The sequence below is a fragment of the Pelobates fuscus genome, chromosome 3 (genome assembly GCF_036172605.1).
Source record: "Pelobates fuscus isolate aPelFus1 chromosome 3, aPelFus1.pri, whole genome shotgun sequence".
Taxonomy (NCBI): Eukaryota; Metazoa; Chordata; class Amphibia; order Anura; family Pelobatidae; genus Pelobates; species Pelobates fuscus.
The window spans coordinates 415,948,800-415,969,043 of NC_086319.1; the positions used below are offsets into that span (position 1 = coordinate 415,948,800).

The 20,244-nt window shown below is 37.3% G+C and overlaps 1 protein-coding gene across 1 annotated transcript; it reads right to left on the minus strand.

The window, feature by feature from the left end:
- Positions 1-15,201: 15,201 nt before the first annotated feature.
- Positions 15,202-16,020, minus strand: LOC134602069 (olfactory receptor 11L1-like). The gene has a single exon (XM_063446568.1). The coding sequence runs from the start codon at positions 16,018-16,020 to the stop codon at positions 15,202-15,204; it is 819 nt and encodes a 272-aa protein (XP_063302638.1).
- Between the last annotated feature and the right edge of the window lie 4,224 nt (positions 16,021-20,244).

A 20,244-nucleotide genomic window follows, 5' to 3' on the forward strand; every position in this document is an offset into this window, starting at 1 on the left:
TGTCTGTTAGTGTGTGTGTGTGTGTGTGTCTGTTAGTGTGTGTGTCTGTGTCTGTTAGTGTGTGTTTGCCTGTGAGTGTGTGTGTATGTTAGTTTGTGTCTGCTAGTGAGTGAGTGTGTTTGTCTGTTAGTGAGTGTGAGTGTGTCAGTGTGTGTGTGTTTCTGTTAGCGAGTGTGTGTGTGTGTATTTAGAATGCGGGGCGGGGGGAAAGGTTGGGTGGGGGTGGCGCGGGGGGAGGGGGGGCGCCTGAGTTTTGTCCTGCCTAGGGCAGCACAAAACCAGGATACACCACTGGGTAACAGTCTCTATTCTGCTCTGTGTCAGTGTGTATCATGGTCTCTGAGGACGGGGAACAGTCTCTATTCTGCTCTGTGTCAGTGTGTATCAGGGGCTTTGAGGACAGGTGTCAATGTTAGGTGATTTCTGCCCTTTATGGATTAAAAGCAGACTCTGCATCAACTGTGCAATTTTCCATGGGAGTTTTGCCATGGATCCCCCTCCGGCATGCCACAGTTCAGGTGTTAGTCCTCTTGAAACAACTTTTCCATCAAGGAAAAAGGACAAATATGTCATTTGTTACATGTTTGTTTTCAGAGGAAGAGGTTTTATTTCACCTGTCAAAAGTAAACATATAAACATGTAAACATATAAGTCTATGGTGCCTGATGGGATCGATCCAAAGTAATTAAAATAACTTAGTGGTGTACTAGCAAAACTGATAACAGAATTATTTAACCTATCATTAATAATGGGAGAAGTCCCAGACTATTTGAAATGAGCAAATGTTGTGCCAAATCAAAAGAAATGTAGTAGGGAGGGGTCAGGAAACTAGTAAGCCTTAGTGGAAAGTAATGGAAACCATGTTAAAGGATAGTATTGTTGAAGATCTAAAATCATATGGGTTTCAAGATCAGAGACTACATGGGTTTACTTCAGGGAGATCATGCCAAACTAGACTTGATTTTTTTTTTTTTTTTTTATTGGGTAACTAAAATAATAGATCAGGGTGGTGCAGTAAACATTGCTTACCTAGATTTCAGTAAGGCTTTTCACACTGTCGCATATAGAAGGCTTATGAATAAACTGCAATCTTTACGTTTGGATTCCAATTTTGGTAAATAGGTTAGGCAGTGGCTGAGTGATAGGCAACAGAGGGTTGTAGTCAGTGGAGCATATTGTTATCAGTGGGATATCTCATGCGTGTCTGTCTGCTCAACCCCTTCCGGTGTGAAAGTGTTATGTGTCCATCACCATGGTAACCTATAAACAGAACGCCACAGAGCGATCCGTTATACTTGCCTGTATAAAGTAACAAGTGAAAAGTGCCAAATTTTGAGCTCGGTCATAATATCGAGCAATCATAGAAACACCAAGTGACTGTGCATGAGGTTTGCAAAATAAGTTGCAGGCTCAAGACTATACCTCTTTATCAAGTGCCATACACAGAAATCTATTTTTATTACTTCAAAGTGTGGAAGTGTTACGTGTCCATCACCTTGGTAACCTATAAACAGATCGCCGCAAAGCGATCCGTATGTACTTGCCTGTATAAAGTGATAAGTGAAAAGTGCCAAATTTTAAGCTCTGTCATAATAGCGAACGATCATGGAGACACCGAATGACTGTGCATGAGGTTTGCAATATAAATCGCAAACCCAAGACTATATATCTTTATCAAGTGCCATACACAGAAATCTAATATTATTACTTCAATATAAGTACACATCCCAATGTGTGTAGTAAAATGTGCAATATTACTAATTTACCAAAAAAAATGTGTGTGAAAATTGATGGTGTGCAAAGAATAAAAGCCGTGAGGTAGTAATAACCTCTTAAAGTGACATGTGCATATAATCAAAAAGAGCTCTATAAGCAAACTATATCAAAAGTGTAACACTAGAGGGGGAGACACTTCGCTAGTTTAGGGTTGCGGTGTGACATAATAAACAATAATTAAATAATAAAAAATAATGAAATGAATGATGAATAAAATGTAATCTACATGTTATGTAGTAATGGTATGATAATCTCCTGCACATCGATGTGGTTCCCAGGTTCATGAATTGTGATCAAAATTACAATCTCATTTTGAACTATTAATAGATTTACTAATCTGCATACAAGTACTATATACAATAGTTATGAGGGCAAAAGGTCTCTTGAATTGATTTATAGAATCCTAATAAAGAAACCTGTATAGTAGTCTATATGAACTAATCTGGGGACATACATTGCTACGACGTGTACAGAAGAATAACTTAAACTAAGTTAAAATCAATATGGTTGCTTATCCAATCAATCAAATTAAATATATAAATGTTAATTTTTCATTGAGGCCCAAAGGAGCCAAGGTATTGAGTTCTCGAATCCGGAATGCCTCTTTTCGTAATAATGCTGTAGATCGGTTTCCTCCTCTTCTAGACATTGGGATATGATCTATGGCAATACACTTGAGTGATGTCAATGGGTGTTTCTGTTCGAGGAAATGGCGTGCCACTGGTTTGTCAGTGTGGCCATCTCTAATCACCGTGCGTATACTCGAGCGGTGCCCCCTTATTCTTTCACACAATTGTGTGTGTTTTCCCAACATAGTTTAATCCACAGGCACATGAAAGTTTGTAAAGTTTTACCATCCTGCAGAAACACCCATCACTCTCAGGTACTGACTGAAGCTTGGAAGATACTCCACCCCCCGTATTACTGGATTGCTACAATATTCTCATATGTTACTATAGAGTTGTTACAATTTATACCTGTAGTTTGCCACTGTAATGTTATGTGCATGCAGTGTGTACCACTGTCATTTAATGATTCCGACCAATATTTCATGTAGACAGTTATTAATATTTTGGGTGATAGAATTTGGTTGCTAAACTTTTCAATAGTCTATAACACATGCCTACTCTGCCCCCCCCCCCTCCCCCACACACACACACCCCACACTCTCCTTTTCCCCTCCCCAGTCGTAAATACCTTCATATGACTGTTCCATCCCTATTCCTCAGGCCTTACTTCACAATCAACTCAACAAGTGAAGACTGCATTTTTTCTCCCCACTTCCCACCCACCCAGGCTCCCCTCCTCCCGCCCACCCAGGCTCCCCTTAAAGATATAGCATGCTCCCCCAGCTGCTTGAGATTCTCACCCAATTACCTCTTCATTCCCCTAACATCTTGCCAATAGCTTCTCTCTGTTAACTCTTTCAGCCATCACCTCCGAACTTCCCCTGCTACCTCTTGTCTCAAATCCCCATGGTTTCCTTTAGATTGTAAGCTCACGGGCCATCTAGCCAAGCATTTTGTATAAAAGAGCTCCAATGGCTAGATATCAGCTTACGGGCAGGGCTCTCTTACCCCTTGTATTTGTATGTGTATATTGTACGTTTCTCAACTAATTGTACAGCGCTGCGGAATCTGTGTGCGCTTTATAAATAGCAATAATAAATAAATAATAAATAAATAAATGACGTGGTCGGTTTTACAAGAAATACGGTGTCTAATCAAATATTTCTTCTGAGTGTGTGGATGGATAAAAGACTTAGTGGGGATGAGGTGCCCACACGTCACACATCCTAAGCAGCGAAAACATCCCGGATTGAGAAATTTACTCTGATCCCGCAGATAGCTCTGTTCCGGATCAGTGCGGACTAACAAGTCTTGCAAGTTTCTCTCCCTCTTGTAACATATCATTGGATTTTGAGAAAAAAACTGTTGGTAAAGTTGGATCTCCCGTCAGGATGTTCCAATTCTTCTCCACAGCTTGAACTAATTTAGTACTGGCTGAATTGAACTTCATAGGGAAAGGCAATCTAGGTGCCTTTGGTTGTTGCTGGGTACTCATGGTATTCTCAATTTCCAGTCATGCTTTGTGTAGAGCTGTATCGAGTGTGTGACGGTTGTATCCCCTCATAAGGAATTTATTATACATGATTTCCACTTGGTTCTCAACACGTTCAGCAAGAGAATTATTCTGAAATACTCAAAGAAACTGAGTATATGGAAAAGATTTTTTACTATGTTCAGGATGTGCACTCGTGAAATGAAGTATGGTATTTCTGTCCGTGGGCTTTGAGTAGAGTTGATACTCAATTCTGCCTTTCTCGATGAAGATCTCCAAATCCAGGTACTGTACAATTGTATCGTTGATATTGGCCATGATTTTAATGGGACACGGCAAATCGTTGATGTCCTTCACAAACTGTTCGGCCTCAATAGCCGAGCCCTTCCAAAGAATCAAAATATCATCAATAAAGCGTACATACTGTACAATCTGTTCTGTATATGGATGAAGGATGTGTTCTTTCTCAAATATATGCATATATGCATTTGCATACATCGGCGCCATTGCTGCGCCCATCGATGTTCCTGAGCATTGCATATACCACCGAGTTTCGAATCTAACGTAATTGAGTTGTAAAGTGAGCATAAGTAATTCCATGATGAATTCTATGGTAGGACCCTTATAAAAAGGTGACTCTGATAGTAGTTGTCTCATTGCGTCTATGCCTTCTTCATGAGGGATGGTGGTGTAAAGACTCTGCACATCCAATGTAATTAACACCAAATTAGTGGGGATTTGTTCGATTTCTTTCAATCTGCCAATTAAGTCTTGTGTATCCTTAATACATGTTGGAAGGTGCTCAACCGGTTCTTTAAATAAAAAATCTAGGTACTTTGCAATAGGCTCTAAAACCCCATCAATAGCAGAGACTATCGGGCGTCCTGGAGGGGACTGCAAACTCTTGTGTATTTTGGGCAGTGTGTATATAATTGGCGTTCTTGGATTGCTCTTCTTCAAAAAATTAAATAGCTCCAACTCTATATATCCTGCTCGTAATCTGGTAACAAGAGTATCTTCAATCTTACGCATAACTTCAATAGTCGGATCGTGGTTCAAAGGAGTATATGTGCTTCGATCTGCAAGTTGTCTGTTGATTTTGGATGCATAATCCTCATAATTAAGAAGCACAATCCCACCTCCCTTGTCCGCTGGTCTCAATACAATGGATGAATCATTGGATAGACCCTGTATGAGGTTATGTTGGGCTTTAGACAAATTGCTATGTCTAACTCGATGTTCCTTGAGGATACTATCAGTGCTGGTCTTCAAAGACGTAAGGAAAGTCTTAATAGCAGGATGACTTGGTGGAGGATCAAAAGAACTTTTGATTTTGAATCTAGATGTTTGGTTCATCATGTTTTGTTTCCTATTGCCTTTCTCAAATATATATATACAGTCAGGTCCATAAATATTGACATCAACACAATTCTAATCTTTTTGGCTCTATACACCAACACAATGGGTTTGAAATGAAACAAACAAGATGTGCTTTAACTGCAGACTTTCAGCTTTAATTTGAGGGTATTTACATCCAAATCAGGTGAACGATGTAGGAATTACAACAGTTTATATATGTGCCTCCCAATTTTTAAGGGACCAAAAGTAATGGGACAATTGGCTGCTCAGTTGTTCCATGGCCAGGTATGTGTTACTCTACTCCCTCATTATCCCATTTACAAGGAGCAGATAAAAGGTCCACAGTTCATTTCAAGTGTGCTATTTGCATTTGGAATCTGCTGCTGTCAACTCTCAATATGAGATCCAAAGAGCTGTATGAGATCCAAAGTGAAGCAAGCCATTATTAGGCATAAAAAAACAAAACAAACCCATCAAAGAGATAGCAAAAACAGTAGGTGTGGCCAAATCAACTATTTGGAACATCCTTAAAAAGAAAGAACGCACCGGTGAGCTCAGCAACACCAAAAGACCCAGAAGACCACGGAAAACAACTGTGGTCGATGACCGAAGAATTCTTTCCCTGGTGAAGAAAACACCCTTCACAACAGTTGGCCAGATCAAGAACACTCTCCAGGAGGTAGGTGTATGTGTGTCAAAGTCAACAATCAAGAGAAGACTTCACCAGAGTGAATACAGAGGGTTCACCACAAGATGTAAACCATTGGTGAGCCTCAAAAACAGGAAGGCCAGATTAGAGTTTGCCAAACAACATCTAAAAAAGCCTTCACAGTTCTGGAACAACATCCTATGGACAGATGAGACCAATATCAACTTGTACCAGAGTGATGGGAAGAAAAGTGTACTGAGAAGGAAAGGAACTGCTCATGATCCAAAGCATACCACTCCATCAGTGAAGCATGGTGGTGGTAGTGTCATGGTGTCGGCATGTATGGCTGCCAATGGAACTGGTTCTCTTGCATTTATTGATGATGTGACTGCTGACAAAAGCAGCAGGATGAATTCTGACATGTTTCGGGCAATATTATCTGCTCATATCCAGCCAAATGCTTCAGAACTCATTGGACGGCGCTTCACAGTGCAGATGGACAATGGCCCGAAGCATACTGCAAAAGGAACCAAAGAGTTATTTAAGGGAAACAAGTGGAATGTTATGCAATGGCCAAGTCAATCACCTGACCTGAATCTGATTGAGCATGCATTTCACTTGATGAAGACAAAACTGAAGGGAACATGCCCCAAGAACAAGCAGGGACTGAAGAAAGTTGCAGTAGAGGCCTGGGAGAGCATCACCAGGGATGAAACCCAGCGTCTGGTGATGTCTATGTGTTCCAGACTTCAGGCTGTAATTGACTGCAAAGGATTTGCAACCATGTATTAAAAAGTTAAAGTTTGATTTATGACTGTTAATCTGTCCAATTACTTTTGGTCCCTTAAAAAGAGGGAGGCACATATACAAACTGTTGTAATTCCTACACCATTCACCTGATTTGGATGTAAATATCCTCAAATTAAAAAACAAGAGGATAATAGGCGCTCGCTATAGCAAGTAATGTGCAGGCAGCAGTGTACGAAAACAAGGATTCCCAAAACCTTGTATGTGGATAGAAATAGGAAAAAAAGAGTGTATACCGCGCCTAGAGGTATTTATATTAAAAAGTATACATACATATGTTTGATGGATATTTCCAACAGTAGATGGTAACCTCAAAATAAAAATAAATAATAATAATAGTGCAGTACAGTAAATCAGCAAGAAAATATATCAATTAAAGCTATACACAGTCCACTCACATTTGGATGAGCTATAACAGAGCTCGGCTGTGATGCGCTTGGACGGTACAATCCCCGTCTTGGGATATATGATGATGGTGACTCCAGGGGTTTTCAAAGGTGCAGTAGATTGTAGATAATAAAAGGGAAATATAGCAGCAAATAGTGAAGTAAGTACTGGTAATATAATAAAAAATAATAAATAGTATTGTACTTACAATTGCTAGAGCATAAAACCTGCTCTAGTGTAAACAGCCTAGGTGGTATAATCCCCACCAAGGATATGCAGGATCCAGGGAGTAGATAAAAGTAATAAAATATAAAAAAGTATACTATAAAAAGTACTTTAATATATATATATATAACAAACAAGTATAATAACAAGTATAAAAGTCCACTTTATGCGTTTCGCCTAACCAGGCTTCTTCAGAAGTGTGGGTCATCTCCCTCAGGGATCCGTTTATATATGGCTGTAGATTAAAAAATTTGTTGGTGGTGTGGTGGTTCCTATTTCCGGGTTGTCTGTGTGGAACGCAAGTGTCGCCTGACTGATGACGCGGCACTCGCGTCGCACCGTAAATGACGTGGTGTACGCGTCATTCCGGAACTGCACCTTTGGCGTGATCGGTGATGTTACGCTCAAATGGAACGCACGCAACGCTAGGAGAACGGCGTGCGTTGCGTTCCAGAGCGTGTGTGCTAGCTTAATTCTGCAAAAAATAAATAAATATGAGCGTGGTTGTTTGTATATATAACCGCCATATTTGTTATGGGCACCAGATATTCGTTGCATAGGGTTATATTAATGGCACTTCAACATAGATTAGATATTTAACAGACTCTACTTAGAGGAGATATATGTATTCCATAGAGGTAGTATATAACATTCAGACATATTGTTAAGTTTGGTGAATTAGAACAATATACACATGACAATGCATGGATAGATTACATAGAAATGTATCATAAACATTTTTTCATTCAATAAATATAGTGAAATAAGATTACATAGAGATCAAGGGTATATAATAGTACATTGGTGTGGGTTTAAAAAGGCAGAAAGCAGTATATAAAATCAATAGAAATATTCAGAGCAAATGAATGCAGCAAAAAAATATACAAGCATAAAAATACAAAAATAAAAGAATTAAAATTAGAGACGAGGAGTTAAGATAAATGTAAAAAGACCGAGAGAAATGAAAAATTGGTAGAAAATCATTTGACCTTCAGAAAAAACTCTTAACAAATAATAAAAAGGTAGATATGATATAATTATAAAAATTGAAATAAAATATACCATCAGTACCATATATAAAAACAAAAATATATAAAATTATAAAAATATATTATTATAAAAAATTAAAAAGGTCAAAATCTGCATTCAGCCACTTGGGGTGTAGGGTGTCTAATTGATACACCCACTTCATTTCTATTTGTCCGATCTTTTTAATGATATCTCCTCCCCTCCAATGATTTTTCACTATAGCAATCCCAGTAAATGAAAGGTGCTTTGGGTCATTATTATGCAAGCAAAAATGTGTAGGTATAGAATGAGTATGTAAACCTTTTTCTACATTTCTACAATGCTCTGCTATTCTTGTTTTTAGGGATCTGGTGGTTCTGCCCACATACTGGAGGCCACACGGGCACTCCAGTAAATAGATAACATTCTTGCTATTGCATGTGATAACTTCTTTTATATTATATATTTTGCCTGTATTGTTAGACTTAAATTCTGTCGCCATTCTTTTTGTTTTTTTAGTTTTTTTACACGCTATGCAACAATTGCATTTATAAAAACCTTTTTTATCCATAAAGTTGTTGATTTTATTGGGGCTATTCTTTGTAAAATTCTTTGTTAAATGCATCTTTAAATTTGGTGCGCCTCTGAATACTATTTTTGGTTTCTCTGGAATTATTTTTCCCAGGATCTCGTCTTCCTTTAGTAAGTGCCAGTGTTTAATTACATTTTTTTTCAGTTGTTTGTTTTTATTGTTATAGTCTAGTACAATTGGTAAAGTAAAATCTGGGTTATCTTGGTTCAGTTGGGGTTTTGTTTTATGAATTAGCTGATTTCTATTAATTAAAGCTGTTTGATTGATTGTTAGATCTATATTCTTTGCATCGTATCCCTTCTGTATAAAGCTCTCTTTCAGTGTGTTTGCTTGCTTGAGAAAAGTTGATGTGTCTGAACAGTTCCTTTTAAGTCGCATGATTTGGCTTTTAGGGATACTATCTAGCCATATTTTGTTGTGACAACTGTCTGTGCTTATATAATTATTCACATTTACATCTTTAAAATGAGTTTTGGTGTGTATTTTGTTATTCTCAATATAAATATTTAAATCTAAAAAAGTTACCATAGAATTACTAAAATCTGCAGTTAAAATAATACCATCGTCATTCCCATTTAAAAGAGAAATAAAATCTTTAGCTGAGCTCTCAGATCCCTTCCAAATAAAAAATAGGTCATCTATGTATCGGGAATAGGATACCAGGCAGTCCACCCAGTCATGCCCCCTCCAAATGGACTGGTCCTCCCACTCCGCCATATAGAGGTTGGCATAACTGGGTGCAAACCTGGTACCCATGGCTGTTCCCGTTTGTTGCAGATAAAAACCGTCCTTAAACCAGAAATAATTGTGCTTCAAAATTAAGTCTATGCCCTCGATTAAAAACTCAGTGTGCTCTTGGGGCATAGAATCATCCCTTTCCAAAATGGATCTAATTGCTTTACAGCCCCTATCATGTTTTATAATCGTATACAAGGACTGTACATCACAGGTGATCAGTATATAATCTGTTTCCCCGACAATATTTTCCAATTTTTTTAGAAGGTCTATTGTGTCTTTTAGATATGATTTTGTTTGTTTCACATATGGTTGTAGCATTATATCAATGTATTCGGATAGGTTAGAGAGGGGTGATCCTATACCTGATACGATCGGGGGGCCTGGGGGATTATTGAGATTTTTGTGAATTTTTGGGAGGAAATATATGACCGGAATCTTGGGAGATTGATTGTTTATATAGTTATATTCCTTACTATTTAAAATACCCATATCTTTGCCTTTCTTTAAAAACACATTTAGTTTGTTTTTTATATCTGTTGTTGGGTCTTTGTTTAATTTAACGTATGTGTTACAGTCGTTCAATTGTCTCAAGGCTTCCATTTCATATTTTTCTTTTGATTGAATTACAAGACCTCCGCCTTTATCGGCGGATTTAATTACAATTGAAGTATCGTTGTATAGGTCTTTTATGACTTTCATTTCTCTTCTGTTCAAATTCGATATATTCATTTTTTGTCTAGTATCAAGGGCTTTTAAGTCTTTACATACCTTTTTTCGAATATATCTAGACTTAAAGTAAGCAGGATAAAAAGTAGATTTATTCTTAAGATCACTACGTCTATATTCTTTTGTATTTATATCTTTTGTAGTCGTTGGTTGGTGGTCATTAGGTTTGCTTAGATAGAAGCGTTTTAAGGTGGCATTTCTTACAAACTTATTGACATCTATATACGTAAGAAACAAATTATAGTGTCGGGTTGGGGCAAATTTAAGGCCTCATTTTAAAATGTCTATCTCTGTGGAATTTAACACTTTCTCGGACAGGTTAAAAATGCCTGTAGGGGGTGATGGTGATTTTGTATTTAAAAGCTTTCTAATCTTCCTTTTTTGTTGTCTTTTTCCTGACCTCCTTCCTCTAAGTCTCTCTTGCGGTTTTTTATAGGGGATATGCTGAGGCGGTGGGTTTGTCTCTCTCTGTTGGATGCGATCTCTAAAAAAGAAGTTTCATCAAACTGTTCACAAAAGGATAGAGCATGATATCTATTATTTCTAGTTGGATCATGTGGGGATGGTTGTTTAGTCTCTTCTTGTCTTTTGTAGGATTTCTTTGGATTTTCCCAAGTGTGTTTGTTGGTGCGTTGGGGTTTAGGAGAGTCTGGTATATATGTATACCTGTGTGTTTTGGGTCTTACAATGAGAGGGGAGTCAAGGGTATCATGATGTGTGACATATTTGTGTTTGGCTAAATCTTCAGTTTTTTCTGAGTGGTGGGTGGGTTTGACTTCGAATGTTTTATTGGTGTTTTGGTAATGTTTGGTGTGAAATCTATCATATCTAGTGTTGTGTCTCATAGGGGATTTATTTGGTGATCTGTGGCGGTAATTATGAGAGTATTTTCTCTCGTGAAACTCTTTACTTTGAAATCTTTTGGGTCTAAATTGATGACCTACCTGAGTTTTTTCTGAAGGTCAAATGATTTTCTACCAATTTTTCATTTCTCTCGGTCTTTTTACATTTATCTTAACTCCTCGTCTCTAATTTTAATTCTTTTATTTTTGTATTTTTATGCTTGTATATTTTTTTGCTGCATTCATTTGCTCTGAATGTTTCTATTGATTTTATATACTGCTTTCTGCCTTTTTACACCCACACCAATGTACTATTATATACCCTTGATCTCTATGTAATCTTATTTCACTATATTTATTGAATGAAAAAATGTTTATGATACATTTCTATGTAATCTATCCATGCATTGTCATGTGTATATTGTTCTAATTCACCAAACTTAACAATATGTCTGAATGTTAAAGTGGACTTTTATACTTGTTATTATACTTGTTTGTTATATATATATATATATATATATATAAACTGCAAATATCCCGCACTCAATGTACCGGTCTTGTGCTTGCCTCGGTGCTGCCTCAGCCTTCAATATATGCAGATGAAAAGAGTGCACTCGAAAGGTCTTCTTAAAGATATAAACAATTTATTGTGCCAAACTTCAAAGACATACAAGTCGACGTTTCAGTCCTCGTAGGACTTTTTTCAAGACAATGAAAGGCGGAAAAGAAGTGATTTAAATATACCTTACAGGTGATTTGATTGGAGAGTAGGTTATATGAAAGAGAGGCTGTGCAAACGTGAAAGTGATTACTCAACTTTGAAAAAGGGATTAACCCCTTAAGTGCCTAATGGAAAGGCCAGTAAGTGAGTGTGGTTACGGCCAAGTGTCTAATAATCTGCTCTCGCAGACATATTAAAATACAAGGATAAGAGATATCGAAGCCACCTTAGCATAACAAGGTATTTAAGAATCTATTTGAATATTTAAGCAAATTTGTTAAACGAAGTTAAACAATACCATAAGATTGCTACATTTTTAAACAATAACATAAGATGGCTGCGTTTTTAAATTGGAATTCCAAGTGCCAAGAGGTTGCAGACCTAATTATAGATACATTGTAGAAAAAACTACAAAGTATATTTGAATAACCCTAGGGATACTATGTATATACTTGATTACATTACAAATTAACGGCCATACAGTCTATGGAGTATAACAGGAGTATCCATAAGCTAATATACCTAGCTAAATTAGAATTAATATATGTATTAATATATATATATTATAATATATATATATATATATATATTAAAGTACTATATATATTATAATATATATATATATATATATATATATATTAAAGTACTTTTTATAGTATACTTTTTTATATTTTATTACTTTTATCTACTCCCTGGATCCTGCATATCCTTGGTGGGGATTATACCACCTAGGCTGTTTACACTAGAGCAGGTTTTATGCTCTAGCAATTGTAAGTACAATACTATTTATTATTTTTTATTATATTACCAGTACTTACTTCACTATTTGCTGCTATATTTCCCTTTTATTATCTACAATCTACTGCACCTTTGAAAACCCCTGGAGTCACCATCATCATATATCCCAAGACGGGGATTGTACCGTCCAAGCGCATCACAGCCGAGCTCTGTTATAGCTCATCCAAATGTGAGTGGACTGTGTATAGCTTTAATTGATATATTTTCTTGCTGATTTACTGTACTGCACTATTATTATTATTTATTTTTATTTTGAGGTTACCATCTACTGTTGGAAATATCCATCAAACATATGTATGTATACTTTTTAATATAAATACCTCTAGGCGCGGTATACACTCTTTTTTTCCTATTTGTATCCTCAAATTAAAGTCTGCAGTTAAAGCACATCTTGTTTGTTTAATTTCAAATCCATTGTGTTGGTGTATAGAGCCAAAAAGATTATAATTGTGTCGATGTCCCAATATTTATGGACCTGACTGTATGTATATATATATATATATATATATATATATATATATATATATATATATATATATATATATATACAAAATCCCCTGCACTCATGCTTAGACTTCTCCACTGCCGGGCGCATAAACAAAGCTCCAAATGATACAATGTTCAGGAGTCACACTGTGTGCAACCCCTAATGTTGTGTTTGACATGTTTAGAATAACTTTTAACAGGGTCCGTGTGCACCAACTTGCCCCTGAGGCTTCTGTTTCTCCTGTAACAAATCGACGGTGGTTCTTTGGCAACATTAGGGGTTGCATAGGGTGCTTAGGGTGTGTGACTTGTGGTCACATGATACCAGCAAAGAGATTCAACACCCACACACCAACAGAGTATATGATATAAGATACACCATTACATGCAAAATCTCTTTTGTTGTTTATAAATTAATGTGTCCATGCGGACTCCACTATGTGGGGAAGACGGAGACACCTCTTTGTGAGCGGATAAGGGGACACCGCTCGAGTATTAGGCTAACCTTTTCCTACAGATGAATCTTACCTTGTGCAATCAGTAACCTTTTCCTACAGATGAATCTTACCTGTAACAGTAAAAAAGAAAAAACTCTTAGCACAACTCTTAGACAGTTGAAGCTTCTGTAAAACTCTCCAGAATATCTCCAACCACAGACACTTAGAAGCAACACTTAGAAGAAGCAACCAAGCTCTATTAGCCAAGCTAATGACAACAGCCCTTATATACTCCTAAAATCACCTCCCACTAGGAATGTTTAACACCTGGGTAGGCCTCTGCTTATTAGCAAACAATAGCTAATTTACACAGCAATCAATAGCAAGTAGCTACCTAATCCAATCAAATGCCTTATAATTACCAACAGGAAATCAAACCTTGTGCAATCAGTAACCTTTTCCTACAGATGAATCTTACCTGTAACAGTAAAAAAGAAAAAACTCTTAGCACAACTCTTAGACAGTTGAAGCTTCTGTAAAACTCTCCAGAATATCTCCAACCACAGACACTTAGAAGCAACACTTAGAAGAAGCAACCAAGCTCTATTAGCCAAGCTAATGACAACAGCCCTTATATACTCCTAAAATCACCTCCCACTAGGAAACTAGTGTTTCTATGTTTCTATGTTTCTATGATGGGCATTCAGATAAGCCAGTAGCCCAACATTTTTTTGATAAACAACATCTGCTAGCAGCTCTTAAGTTTGTAGGCATAGATCACATCCCTCCCCGCAGAGGTGGTAATAGAGGTAAGATGCTGCTCCAAAAGGAAGCCTTCTGGATACACCAACTAAATACGGTGTCTCCTATGGGGCTAAATATATATTTAAAACAAAAACAATAAATAAATAGAAAAAAAAAATCATTAAAAAAAATGTTATATGCCAGTATTAATTTGTGTATTAAATGCAAAGTACATTTAGAATTACGTTATAAATACATATATTTAAATTCTACAAATATATTTATATAATATTTTTACATAATTAAGTCATTGTATTAATTACAATCTGATGGACCTGACAACCAACCCAGGAAGAAAGTCCAGAGAGAGAATTTGGCTCGTGAACCCTATATTTAACCCTGTAACTTTCCAGGACACCATAAAACCTGCACATGGGGGAGAGGGGGGGGGGGTAGGTTTACTATATACTATTCCTACAGTCATGGAGAGGGTGGAGTGGATTACTTCTCTATACATCTTATGCTGATTAGCATTGCCTTAGTAGACAGACATTACTTTATGTTTTATTCCTTTATTTAATAAATATACGATAACATTACCTACTGTAATAGGGCATTGTGCACGAATGCAGACATTCTTTTAACATTCAGTAAGCTATACTGCTAGTAATGTCTTTAGGACCCTTACAAATCCCTATATGCATGGTTTTTGTCAATTATCTATTTTGTCAGACATACTTTATGTGAGAAAAAGTGTTGTTTTATTGTATGTCTTTGTGCTAGCTATGTACCCCATATTTCAAATAAATGTTATGCTAATTAAAAAGATTAGGTTCATTTATAATTTAATACATTTTAAACATCTTTTTTACAGCTGTCTTAATTTCATGATTCCTTAAACTGTATATAATTGGATTCAATAAAGGGGTTACAACAGTGTATACCAGGGAAACAATCTTATTCATATTAAATGACTGTTCTCCTGATGGAAATACGTAGATGGCAATTAGAGTCCCGTAATATGTGCACACGACAGTGAGGTGGGAACTGCATGTGGAGAAGGCTTTCTGTCTCCCAGTGGTGGATGATATTCTATGTATAGCGAGAAAGATACAAACATATGTAGCCATAATAAACACAGTTTCAATCACAGTTTCTGGAGTAGATATTATAAACACCACAGTTTGTACAATTGTTGTATCTGAACAAGAAACCTGAAAGAATGGAGCATAATCACAAAAGAAATGGTCAATAGTATTGGAATTACAAAAGTTTAAATGACTTATGAGAATAGTAACAATCAATGTTATGGTGAAACCCAAAATCCAGGCCAGCACTGCCAGAGCAAGACAAAACTGGAAATTCATTATCGTTACATAATGCAAAGGTTTACAGACAGCCACATATCTATCGTAGGACATCATGGTGAGAAGAAGACATTCTGTAGTTGATGCAAAGCTGAAGACATTTAGCTGAGTAATGCACCCACTAGCTGTCATGGGGCTGCCATTTTGTAAAGTAACTTGTAATAAGTTTGGGACAATTGTTGTAGTGAGTACGATGTCACAAAATGACAATTGGCTGAGGAAGAAATACATCGGAGAATGGAGAAAATTGGTTGCTGAAACCACTATTATAATTAGAAGATTTCCATTTACAGTCATGATGTAGGTCACAAGAAGAACATAGAACAGAATTATCCTGTTGATATCATGAAGCTGGAACCCAAGGAGAAAGAATTCTGGGATAGCTGATTGGTTGTATCGTGGAAAGATCTGATGGAAGGGTAAAATAACATCTCTGTACAAACAGAACTACTGCAACAATGTGTCAGTGTTAAAAGATGTTATGTTGAAAGGATGAGTGGTTTATTGCAAAAAATTAAAAAATGACACTATATTATTCTATAATACTCACGGTGTCTGATGTAGTTAAAATATCAAATATTTATTGCAGTATATCCATACAACAATCGATGCTTCAACCCTCGTCCGGGGCTTTTCTCAGGATTAGGAAAGCACCGGACGAGGGATTTTCCTAATACTATATATCATCAGGTAGTTTTTACTGTTGCTTATCCTACCCCGTTGTGGATTTCATATATATATTTACTCTATTATATTATACTATGATTTGCAGTGTGGTAGTAAGTATATTTTCTAGCAGAGCTGTATCGAAGTCTTTTTAAATGCAAAGTTTAAGTCTTTTATATCCCAAATTCTAACAAGTAGCAATGTAGATTCAAATAATACAGCACAGTACATACACAGTATAAAGAGTTTCTAGGGGACAATCAAAGTTGTGGATGTTTTCGAAGGGGGCAAGGTTAGAGCTGATTGATTTTAAACATCAGTAGGACATCCTAAAAGAAGGCAGAACATACACCATTGTAAATATCTAAGGTTCAGGAGGATTTTAATTCAGTGGATCTCCACGTGGTATTTACTACATTATAATTGACTTTAAAATAAAACATAACTTTCTACCTACACAGCTATCTATCACATTGCACTATAAATCACCTACACATCTATCTATCACAACACACCATCACTCACCTACACAGCTATCTATCACAACATGCCATCACTCACCTACACAGCTATCTATCACAACACACCATCACTCACCTACATAGCTATCTATCACAACATGCCATCACTCACCTACACAGCTATCTATCACAACACACCATCACTCACCTACATAGCTATCTATCACAACACACCATCACTCACCTACACAGCTATCTATCACAACACACCATCACTCACCTACACAGCTATCTATCACAACATGCCATCACTCACCTACACAGCTATCTATCACAACACACCATCACTCACCTACACAGCTATCTATCACAACACACTATCAATCACCTACACATCTATCTATCACAACACACCATCACTCACCTACACAGCTATCTATCACAACACACTATCAATCACCTACACATCTATCTATCACAACACACCATCACTCACCTACATAGCTATCTATCACAACACACCATCACTCACCTACACAGCTATCTATCACAACATGCCATCACTCACCTACATAGCTATCTATCACATCGCACATCACTTACCTACACAGCTATCACAACATACTATCAATAACCTACACATCTATCACAACACACCATCACTCACCTACATAGCTATCTATCACAACACACCATCACTCACCTACACAGCTATCTATCACAACATGCCATCACTCACCTACATAGCTATCTATCACATCACACATCACTTACCTACACAGCTATCACAACATACTATCAATCACCTACACAGCTATCTATCACAACACACTATCAATCACCTACATATCTATCTATCACAACACACCATCACTCACCTACACAGCTATCTATCACAACACACCATCACTCACCTACACAGCTATCTATCACAACACACCATCACTCACCTACACAGCTATCTATCACAACACACCATCACTCACCTACATAGCTATCTATCACAACACACCATCACTCACCTACACAGCTATCTATCACAACATGCCATCACTCACCTACATAGCTATCTATCACATCACACATCACTTACCTACACAGCTATCACAACATACTATCAATCACCTACACAGCTATCTATCACAACACACTATCAATCACCTACATATCTATCTATCACAACACACTATCAATCACCTACACAGCTATCTATCACAACACACCATCACTCACCTACACAGCTATCTATCACAACATGCCATCACTCACCTACACAGCTATCTATCACAACACACCATCACTCACCTACATAGCTATCTATCACAACACACCATCACTCACCTACACAGCTATCTATCACAACACACCATCACTCACCTACACAGCTATCTATCACAACATGCCATCACTCACCTACACAGCTATCTATCACAACACACCATCACTCACCTACACAGCTATCTATCACAACACACTATCAATCACCTACACATCTATCTATCACAACACACCATCACTCACCTACACAGCTATCTATCACAACACACTATCAATCACCTACACATCTATCTATCACAACACACCATCACTCACCTACATAGCTATCTATCACAACACACCATCACTCACCTACACAGCTATCTATCACAACATGCCATCACTCACCTACATAGCTATCTATCACATCGCACATCACTTACCTACACAGCTATCACAACATACTATCAATAACCTACACATCTATCTATCACAACACACCATCACTCACCTACATAGCTATCTATCACAACACACCATCACTCACCTACACAGCTATCTATCACAACATGCCATCACTCACCTACATAGCTATCTATCACATCACACATCACTTACCTACACAGCTATCACAACATACTATCAATCACCTACACAGCTATCTATCACAACACACTATCAATCACCTACATATCTATCTATCACAACACACCATCACTCACCTACACAGCTATCTATCACAACACACCATCACTCACCTACACAGCTATCTATCACAACACACCATCACTCACCTACACAGCTATCTATCACAACACACCATCACTCACCTACATAGCTATCTATCACAACACACCATCACTCACCTACACAGCTATCTATCACAACATGCCATCACTCACCTACATAGCTATCTATCACATCACACATCACTTACCTACACAGCTATCACAACATACTATCAATCACCTACACAGCTATCTATCACAACACACTATCAATCACCTACATATCTATCTATCTATCACAACACACTATCAATCACCTACACAGCTATCTATCACAACACACCATCACTCACCTACACAGCTATCTATCACAACATGCCATCACTCACCTACACAGCTATCTATCACAACACACCATCACTCACCTACATAGCTATCTATCACAACACACCATCACTCACCTACACAGCTATCTATCACAACACACCATCACTCACCTACACAGCTATCTATCACAACATGCCATCACTCACCTACACAGCTATCTATCACAACACACCATCACTCACCTACACAGCTATCTATCACAACACACTATCAATCACCTACACATCTATCTATCACAACACACCATCACTCACCTACACAGCTATCTATCACAACACACTATCAATCACCTACACATCTATCTATCACAACACACCATCACTCACCTACATAGCTATCTATCACAACACACCATCACTCACCTACACAGCTATCTATCACAACATGCCATCACTCACCTACATAGCTATCTATCACATCGCACATCACTTACCTACACAGCTATCACAACATACTATCAATAACCTACACATCTATCTATCACAACACACCATCACTCACCTACATAGCTATCTATCACAACACACCATCACTCACCTACACAGCTATCTATCACAATATGCCATCACTCACCTACATAGCTATCTATCACATCACACATCACTTACCTACACAGCTATCACAACATACTATCAATCACCTACACAGCTATCTATTACAACACACTATCAATCACCTACATATCTATCTATCACAACACACCATCACTCACCTACACAGCTATCTATCACAACACACTATCAATCACCTACATATCTATCTATCACAACACACCATCACTCACCTACACAGCTATCTATCACAACACACCATCACTCACCTACACAGCTATCTATCACAACATGCCATCACTCACCTACATAGCTATCTATCACATCACACATCACTTACCTACACAGCTATCACAACATACTATCAATCACCTACACAGCTATCTATCACAACACACTATCAATCACCTACATATCTATCTATCACAACACACTATCAATCACCTACACAGCTATCTATCACAACACACC

Excerpts from the sequence above, each read along its gene's own strand:
- LOC134602069 (XM_063446568.1), bottom strand. The coding sequence starts at position 16,020 with ATGACTGTAAATGGAAATCTTCTAATTATAATAGTGGTTTCAGCAACC.